Source organism: Berghia stephanieae, chromosome 1 (assembly GCF_034508935.2).
Source record: "Berghia stephanieae isolate SIO BIC M18660-M18661 chromosome 1, UCSD_Bste_1.3, whole genome shotgun sequence".
Lineage (NCBI taxonomy): Eukaryota > Metazoa > Mollusca > Gastropoda > Nudibranchia > Aeolidiidae > Berghia > Berghia stephanieae.
Window position 1 is genome coordinate 59,256,228 of NC_088360.1, and position 10,000 is coordinate 59,266,227.

Genomic DNA, 10,000 nt, shown 5'->3' on the forward strand with positions numbered 1-10,000 from the left:
TCAATCTTAAAGCAAGCCATGAGGTCAGCTAGGGCGAGTTTTTTAAAGGCCCCACACCTCAGTGGATGTGTGTCGAACCTGGACCCGTTAATTTGGAAGCGAATACTACACGTACCAGCTTATCCTATTTTGACGACAACGACGACGACGAAGAAGAGGATGATGAGGATGAGGAGGAGGAGTTCAGTGATGATGATGATGATGATGACGACGACGATGATGATGATGATGTGATTGGATCCTGATTACAAAAGCAATAGTATTGTCTTAATTGGAATAATGAAAAGTGTTCATGTATAAAACCGTGTACTTATTCGATAGGCGTTCTTTTTTTTATTTACTTCACAACCAGTAAGATATTAATTGATCAAGGGTTAAGCATAACTCACAACCATAACTCACAACCGGCTTTCTAAATAATTTGCTATCTATAAAAATAATTTCTTCGTGTTATTTAACGTATCTTAAAGCTATATCCACATTGTCATACAATTGGGCGGATAGTTACCGCTACAGTCTTAACTACGCCACTACCACATCATCTCATTCATCTGTGGTGTTTCATTCATCCTGTTTTGTTGATAAAGGGGAAAACCCGAAACGTTCATTTGATCTGTTTTTGTAATTAAATTGAAGCTTACATTCAATTTCACATTATTATTTATTTCTTCGAGCTTCGAGCAGCAACATTTATGTACATTACTATAAAAACTAATCACCTTTTAATAAAACACAACGCTATTTTGTGTCCTCGTCACAAAGGACTCGAACAAATTACCATTATCAGATCCCTTAACATTTACGTCCTATGGACAAGGCTTTTGTCTTTTACGCTCATGAGTTATTCGTAAACTCCTGTTGAACATTATACACTCATGTCTTTTTTTTTTAAGCATAGTTGATGATAAGTCGATCAACTCAAAATTTCGATTGTTTTAATAGACAATACGATTTTCGACTTAGTAAGAGAACGTCACGGAGCTTTATATTTGCGTACGGAGAGATATTTTATTCATTTAATATCTTATATTATACTTAGTTCATAATAATTCTTTCCCAATATTAAGATCGGAAAATTGTTATTATTAATTTTAATAAATTGATTGTATTCAAAATGATAACAGGAGATATTGATTCAATGCCAGTACTCCCACCTCATTGTCATACTCGCTAACGGGAAGGTTGACACACAACCCACGTGCTAAACATGATAGCGTCTGTTTTCGATTGCATTAACGAAACAAATTTTATTTTCCGATGACATTATCACGATGTCTAATCAATCACATAATACACCTTCATGTCAATTGTAATTACCATGCAAAATTAGGGGACGATTGGTCCAGTGGTTTCGGAGCCTTAGTGTTGCTAAAAATCTAATTTACCAAATATATAAGATGACTTTTGTGTAACCTCGAAATCATTTATTATTACTCCAGGACGATGACATTAAGATTGTCGACGGTGTAAATAAAGCAATAATGTAACCGCATCATTAGAGAGTTAAAGGCTCCTTCCGCACTAGGACAGGACTGTACCAGGACGAATTTGTCCTGTCCCACTGGCGAAAACGTCTATTCAAAAGGAGTACCGCACTAGGACAGGACTGTCCTGGGACACACCTTGCGTATCGCTTGCGAAAATGCATTATCAGTATGGATGAAATTGAGGTTGTATGTTTAAGTGCTTTACTGCTTAGAAAAAAGAAAAATGAAAAGAGAAAACAATATTGGGTGCATCCTTTAATGACCCACAGATTGCTCAAAGGTCAATTCCATAGACTCTATGGTGATCTCCGATCTTATCCTAAAATGTTTTTCTTGGAATCACCTCACTTTACCCAGGTGCAAATGAGTACCAGTTCGCTGATGAAAGTAATCTTTGACGGACTAGGGTCCATTCAAGAGGATAATAGAAAGTCAGCATGGCTCGGTGGTACGGTCTTAGCTTCGTACCCGAAAGGTACCAGGTTCGATCACCCGCTGCTGCGCTGTGTGGCCTTGAGTAAGTCACCCAGCTCAATTCGCGGCGCTGCACTGCGGCTGACGCATGGGTTATACCTCGCCCTAGCTCAATTTGCGGCGCTGTACTGCGGCTAACGCCTGGGTTATTCCAGTCATCTCTTGGAATAGACCCTCGAGAAAAAGTTCCCCTATGGGATGAATAAAGGGATTTTTTTATTTTTTTAAATTTTAAACTGTTATCTGTCTGCTCAACGCTACAGAAACGTGGATAAGTTCAGGATTTATAAGCTTAGGAGGCAAGATGACCCATGGTTAGCGCGTTGTACTCTGGACTCAGAGGTTCTGAGTTCGATTCCGCCGGAACTCAATTTGTACTTTCCTAGAGCAAGAAAATTTACTCCAATCACTCACTCCATTCAGGTGTAATAGGGTTCCTGTCAAGCTGGTATAGTAATCTGCGATAGACTAGCGTCCTGTTCAAAGGTTTTCAAATAAATACGTTAATTGTCCGCTTCACGCTATTGAAAACGGGATAACTCCTGCACCATTGGCTACAGGGTTCTTAAGGACTTAATTTGTCTTACAATGAGCCCAAGTGGCTCAGAAGGACTTACTTAAAAAATATTTTCATTGAGAATTCCCGAAATAAATAACGATAAAGATAATTGATCCCACAAATTACCGAATAGATGTGCGACCGGTTTTAGACACGTTACTGCTGTGTCACAAAGTGTGACACTTCTTAAATTATGTTTATAAACATACGTTATTAAGTTGCCGAAAATGTTTATGTTGCTATGCATTCTGTACGTGGTTTCATCACATAGAATTATTTTTTGAATTGTTCTTGCTTTTTTTATATTCAGAATTGAAATAAATAACTAAATTATAACAATGTGAATTTGAATGTAGGCTTCAGTTTAATATAAGAAAACAGATAAAATGGACGTTTCGGATTTCCCCTTCATCAACAAAACAGGATGACTGAAACACTATAGACGAATGAGATAATGTGGTAATGGTGTTGTTAAGATGCATAAACAAAAACATTGATGGGCAGGAAATTGTATGCTACTTTGTGAGGAAGCACGAATTAAAATAGAGCAATAGAAATTTATAAAAGGTGCGTAATTAATTAAGTCAAAAGAGGGGAGGGGGGAGGAACAGTATAGAAAGTGAAATAAAATAAAGTGTGGACTATTGCTGGAAAATAAATACAATGGAATTGGAAATAATCAAAATATAAGGGATGTAGGTATTAGTATACTCTTCAGTGGCATTAGCAGCAGCAGAAGCAACAGGAGAAATTGTAGTAGTAGTAGTAGTAGTAGTAGTAGTAGTAGTAGTAGTAGTAGTAGTAGTAGTAGTAGTAGTAGTAGTAGTAGTGGTCTTCGTAGTAGTAGTAGTAGTAGTAGTAGTAGTAGTATGTGTAGTAGTAGTAGTAGTAGTAGTAGTAGTAGTAGTAGTAGTAGTAGTAGTAGTAGTAGTAGTATGTAGTAGTAGTAGTAGTAGTAGTAGTAGTAGTAGTAGTAGTAGTAGGTAGTAGTAGTAGTAGTAGTAGTAGTAGTAGTAGTAGTAGTAGTAGTAGTAGTAGTAGTAGTAGTAGTAGTAGTAGTAGTAGTAGTAGTAGTAGTAGTAGTAGTAGTAGTATAGTATGTAGTAGTAGTAGTAGTAGTAGTAGTAGTAGTATAGTAGTAGTAGTAGTAAGTAAGTAGTAGTAGTAGTAGTAGTAGTAGTAGTAGTAGTAGTTAGTAGTATAGTAGTAGTAGTAGTAGTAGTAGTAGTAGTAGTAGTAGTAGTAGTAGTAGTAGTAGTAGTGGTAGTAGTAGTAGTAGTAGTAGTAGTAGTAGTAGTAGTAGTCGTCGTCGTCGCAGTAGTCGTAGTCGTCGTCGTAGTAGTAGCAGCAGCAGTAGTAGTAGTAGTAGTAGTAGTAGTAGTAGTAGTAGTAGTAGTAGCAGCAGCAGTAGTAGTAGTAGTACTAGTAGTAGTAGTAGTAGTAGTAGTAGTAGTAGTATATAGTAGTAGTAGTAGTAGTAGTAGTAGTAGTATATAGTCGTATGTAGTAGTAGTAGTAGTAGTAGTAGTAGTAGTAGTAGTAGTAGTAGTAGTAGTAGTAGTAGTAGTAGTAGTAGTAGTAGTAGTAATGTTGAACATAGGGATGCAGAAAATAAAGACAGGCGTTGCAACTTTGACACGGCGCCGCCAAGTCTGGGACTTTTTTGTCCTAATGCGGAAGGCTGCTATATTTTTCTACTATCACAAATGATATGAACACGGGAGTGGGACAGTCCTGTCCCGTTGATTTTGTAGCATTTCACAACGGCTCGGGACATGCTAGGACTGTTTTGTCCCGTCCCAATAGGTGCGGTAGGTCTCTGTCCTGTCCTAGTGCGGTACCCCCCCTTAAGGCCATCATTATTCACCGCTCCACGAGTTGTTTACATATTCACAAAAACAAATCACAACTACTCCGCGAAGTTTAATTTTCATATTAGGCGCGGAGATTCGAGAAGGTCGACTTCAGCTACAGGCTACAGGTAAGCAATTCATTGTTTCATGATTTTAAAAATTCAAGTTTGAGTTTCACAAACTGAAACCGTAGATACCATTATTTCACCTAAGATTGCCTTCAACATTAACCAACATTAGGTATTTATGAAATTAAACATTTTTCTCAAGATAATATAAATTTGAGAGTTTAATGATTTTTACTTTTAAAAGGTGATGTCCAAAATATTAAGTTATTAATTATCACTAGGTTGCCAGACTGCATATTTTTCAAAACATAATTTCTTAGATTATTTTATCTTTTTACAAATTCACAATATAAACAATAATTAAGATTTTTTTAAATTCACTAAAGAACGACATCAAGAGACCGGATTGGATTGTGTATTCTTAAAAGGATGGATTCGTCATCTCCAGATAGGAATTCTCTCTCTCTCTCTCTCTCTCTCTCTCTCTCTCTCTCTCTCTCTCTCTCTCTCTTTCTCTCTCTCTCTCTATCTATCTATCTATCTATCTATATCTCTCTCCCTCTCTATCTCTCTCTCTCTCTCTCTCTCTCTCTCTCTATCTCGCTCTATCTATCTATCTCTATCTATCTCCCTCCCTCTATCTATCTATCTATCTCTCTAACTCTCTGTCTATCATTGTTTGTGTGTGTGTGTGTGTGTGTGTGTGTGTATCTCCCTCTCTATCTATCTATCTATCTATCTACCTCTCTCTTAGTCGGTCACTTATTTTAAGTCACCACCTTTTGTTGCAGATAAGCTCCTGGAGACAAGGATGGCCATGTTGGGGCGGTAGGGGAGGATGGCCATGCAGGGGTGGTGCGGTCATAGAGGATGGTTGTGGTATTCAGTGGAGCAATTGATGGACCATGTTGGAGGGCCCCTGGGGTTGTAGTGGCAGAGATCTTGATGATGGAGGTGTTGTTGGTGGCGAGGTGATGATGGAGATGTAGATGATGGAGCAACAGTAGTGACATTGTTGGTGAAGGTGGCATTGTTGGGTGACGAGATGATGGAAATCATGATGGTAGGGTTGTGGTGTTGAAGTGATGGTGATGGGAAGTGATGATGATGGCAATGATTGTGAAGGGAGGTGACAGTGGAGGAAGGGATGATGGTGGTATTGGTGGGGTTGTAGTGATTGTGATGTAGAGATTGTGTTCGTCGAGGGCGGTGGTGGTGGGTGGAAGTTGTGGGGAGGATGAGGATGCTGAGGTAGATTCAGTGATAAAGTGATGGTGGTGGTGTGATTCTGGACTTGGGTTCGATTTGATTCCAACTGGTTGGGGCCGGGTGAGTTACATTCGTGTTCTTTGTTGACAAGATGATTGTGGTTGGCATTCGCATGGATTTGAAATACAGATGAGTGTACCTCAACCGGTGGGGGTGTATTTATTTGTGTCTCACGTCCATACCCAAGTGCAATAGGTGGACTGGAGGCCTACAGGAAACCCGAATGTGTTTGGGCAGAATGTTGATTTACATTTGTCTTGAAGACGGGGGATAGGGATGTGATTTGTTTGACTCTTTCTGGTTGGGTCATTTCGATCCTGGGTTTGGAATTGTGCCATTTATCGGATCTTTATTGTTGAACCTGCTTCTACCATTTTCGCCAAGCCATGGCTTCCACTTATTACCACTAATCTCACAGCATGGTCTCTTCTATCACAACCCCTATGACTCTACCATTACTTCCCATCATCCCATCCAAAGTTATCACCTCCCAACACAACCATTGCCATCAGAATCACCTCCCATCATCATCATCTTCACCACCATAGCCCTGCCGGAGTGACTTCCATCATCACGTCACCTGCCTTGCCATTTTCACCATCATTGTCACTGCTGCTGCTTTCATCATCTCCATCTCTGCCATCACTTCTATATCAACACCACTTTCTTCATCTTGAGCTCTGCTGTTGCAATCTTGGCCAACATGATCCTGAAGGTTACTCTAGGAATGCCATAGTCATTTTCAGTGGCTTTATCATCTCTGCATTGACAAGCAAGCAGCTTCACCTCGAGGTAGGTTCTCTCTCACTCTCTCTTTAAATATATCAACTTATACAATATTAGTTTCGAGCATTCGCTCTCATCACTTCCTGGTGAGAATGCTTGAAACAATATTGTAAAAGTTGATCATAATTGTACTTGAAATATTTTATAAATAGGCCCTTTTATTAAAAAAAAGTTGAGCACTATTATATCATGGTTTTTGTTTTAGATAATCTCTCTCTCTCTCTCTCTCTCTCTCTCTCTCTCTCTCTCTCTCTCTCTCTCTCTCTCTCTCTCTCTCTCTCTCTCTCTCTCTCTCTCTCTCTCTCTCTCTCTCTCTCTCTTTTACACTCTGTTGGCTTAATTGACCGGGGAAGGCAGGGAAAGTACGTGATGATACTTTGTTAATTATTATTGCTATACATTAATAACTAAATTAATAGATAATGAATGGATACACGAGAAGGATTAAAATACGCGTATACGAAACATTTTCAACAGCTGTAAACTGTAAACTTCTTCATGTACCAAGTCTGTGCTAGAGTGGTCATCGGTGGTCACGCCATTCATTTCTCTGATCAGATAACCTCATAACTCTTCTCTTTCTTTGTCACCCAGCCGTTCAAACTATTCAAATATGTTTTTCTTGGCCTACCTTTACTCTTTTTACCTTCTATCTTTCTTGTGAGAGCAAGATGTTCGCATTTGGAAGGCCTTCCCAAAGCTCCTCGTGCTAAGGGAAATAAATCTATCAAGGTTTGTTCTAAGTTTATAAAATGCTTCTAGATAGATGATGACAAATTGAATAAATAAACGCCTGACAAAAGATCCCCGCTGAAAATACAAAATGGAAGAAATGCTACCACGAGGAGCTTTGGGAAGGCCTCCCGCCTCGAGTTTATTTCTATTGTCTTCTGTAATTGTCCAACTTTCACAGCCAAATTCATATAATAATACTGACCATACAAAGGCCTTCGAAACCATGTGTTTGTTGTCATTGAGATATTCTGGTTTTTGAAAATTAGACTCAATTTATTAAAACTATTTTTAGTTATTGCAATTCTTCGTTTTATTTCTGTGCTACATCTGCCATCGGAAGTTATTATGTATCCAATATTATCGTTTCTCATTTGCATATTAAGTGACATGTTGGGATTTCTTTCTCTCCTTGATACAACCATGCATTCTGTCTTTTTTACATTTAAATAAAAACCCACACGTTCACTCTCTGTAACTACTTTATCAACTGTAAACTGCTGGTGATAAAAAAAATTAGATGAGAAAAATAAAAACCAAAACTCAATGAAAGTAGTGAAAGGTACAGGACTTCCGTAGTTTCACAGCACTTTTTGTATATTATTATTATTATTATTATTATTATTATTATTATTATTATTATTATTATTATTATTATTATTATTATTATTTATGGGCGACCTTCCGTAATTTATCTGACCTCTCCTCCATTTGATTAAAACATCCCACATTTAAGGTGATCAAACCAGATCAGACCGTATTAATTAGGTAGATGTCAAAAGGGTGGAGCCAATGAGGAAAGTACTAATTTTACTTACAAACCCACACCTTAATAAATAATGTGATATTGATTGAATAGTCTATTAATGGGCCATCTATCTTTTTTATTACTATTAGTTTAGTGTGACAGGTAATGTCAGATTAAGGGCATTTTTCTCCAAAATCAAGCTCACTCTTTAAGGGTCAGTACATAGAGAGAAATTAAGGGTGAGCGCTGATCACGATAAAGCCTTTGATGAGTAAATGCAAGACAATTAAGGTTGAGCAATTAATCTACAAATCACAGTAGTCTAATTGAGAAACCAGAACACTCTAATGTTTAGATTAACAGAAGAACAGCTCTCTCACCTGAGCTTTTATCTCGGTTTGTACCTTGTTTAGTGTCTTGGTCAAAATTTCTTATTCCCTAGTAGATAGTTATAGGATTGTACAACAATGGAAAATATAATTAATGGCACAGTATCATTAGACTCACTATTTTCCGATCCATTGTTTGGAATGCACTGACGAGAGTGCTTCAACTCCATGTTCAAAGAAAACGCATAGAACTATAGACGTCTATTTCTCTTGCTCTTCACTTTGTGAATATCAGTGAAAATTCAAAGATTACAACAATAATGATTTACTTATTTTGATTTTAATGGAAGCTGTGTGCTGGAATTCTATAGTCAACACTTCTCATCCAACTAAAATTGTAACAATAACCAAGACCAAGGCATTCTGCCACTAAAATGTTTTTAAAGAGTGTCAGGCTCACAAGTGATGAAATGAATAAAACTTGCCCACCATTTAAAGAACCTTTGTTTCTCTACCCTTACTGTACAATAATTTCATCATTAAGTTTACAAGGTAAAACTGCTTATATTTATAGTAGGAACGCCCCAAATCCATACGCTTCGGAGTGTGTCACATAAAACCTTTTTGCGTGTTTAGATAACTCGACTCTCTTTTTCACAGCGAATTAAATTTTTTATCATCAGAATATCTTGAACTTCACATCGAAATTGACATTCATACTTGTCATTATGAACTGTATTTCGAAATATTGTCATAAATGAAGCTAATTGATTGTGTAGGAATTTGGTTCCTTTTCCAACTTGAAACCAAGTTGTCTACCTCGATTTGTCACACAATCTTTTAATTTGCACCACTATAATAATTGATTCTTAAAAATATTTTCCTCAATCACTCCTGTACAAGTTTGATTTTAATGATAAGCAGAGATTTTAAATTTGTCATTTACATAAGTGTTTTGTCAGTAAAATAAATATAAAAAACATTTAAGTGTATTTTTCTCTCTCGTAAGGATTTTGGGCATGCTACTTTACCCCATACCCCCAAATCGTAAATGCCTCACCCCAAATCCGAACTGTTATTCCAAATATCCAAAAGATCACATTAATTTCAAAATGTCAGCATTAAACCGGAATGGGGTCCTTTGACCTCCCATGGTGGGCAGGTTACTATGTCTTCTATCACCTTATATCTGTTTTCCGAGTTGCTTTCTGTCTTTGTCGTGGAACAAGATTGCTTGGTTTTGTCCTGGTCCTTGCTGGAGTCCTTAGCTATAAGGGAAACAGTCAAATGTTTTGTATTATTTTGAGAGATGCTATTTTTTCCCCCTTGTAAATGGTTTCTCTATTATGTATTGTCATGTATTCTGTGTTGGATAAATTCTTTAAACATTTGAGTGTATTCCTCTCTTGGGATCCTGTGCTGGTGTCTGGGTGAGAATTTTAGGTGATCTTAAACTAAATACATGTATGCTCTTGGAATCTACATCTGCTCCCTATTTGAATCTACTCTTTGTCTTACTTTTCCTCGTGTCTTTTTAAGTGTAATTATAGAATCTATTTTCTTTATCCTTTTTACTGGTGCTGAAATGATCTAAAGATGTCGTAAGACCCGTAAAATCTTTAAAACGAACAAACAGCATTTCTACAACGCACATCCACTTAATGCGATTCTAAAAACAATAAGGGGTTCAATACC

General features: G+C 37.4%; 1 protein-coding gene across 1 annotated transcript in view; it reads left to right on the top strand.

The window, feature by feature from the left end:
• The first annotated feature begins 5,346 nt into the window (after positions 1 to 5,346).
• LOC144974194 (uncharacterized) overlaps positions 5,347 to 10,000 on the top strand; it is a 13,136-nt gene continuing 8,482 nt past the window's right edge. The window contains exons 1-2 of the mRNA XM_078917142.1: positions 5,347 to 5,412; positions 6,191 to 6,502. Coding sequence (XP_078773268.1) covers positions 5,347 to 5,412; positions 6,191 to 6,502 — 378 coding nt within the window. The remainder of the gene's footprint in view (positions 5,413 to 6,190; positions 6,503 to 10,000) is intronic.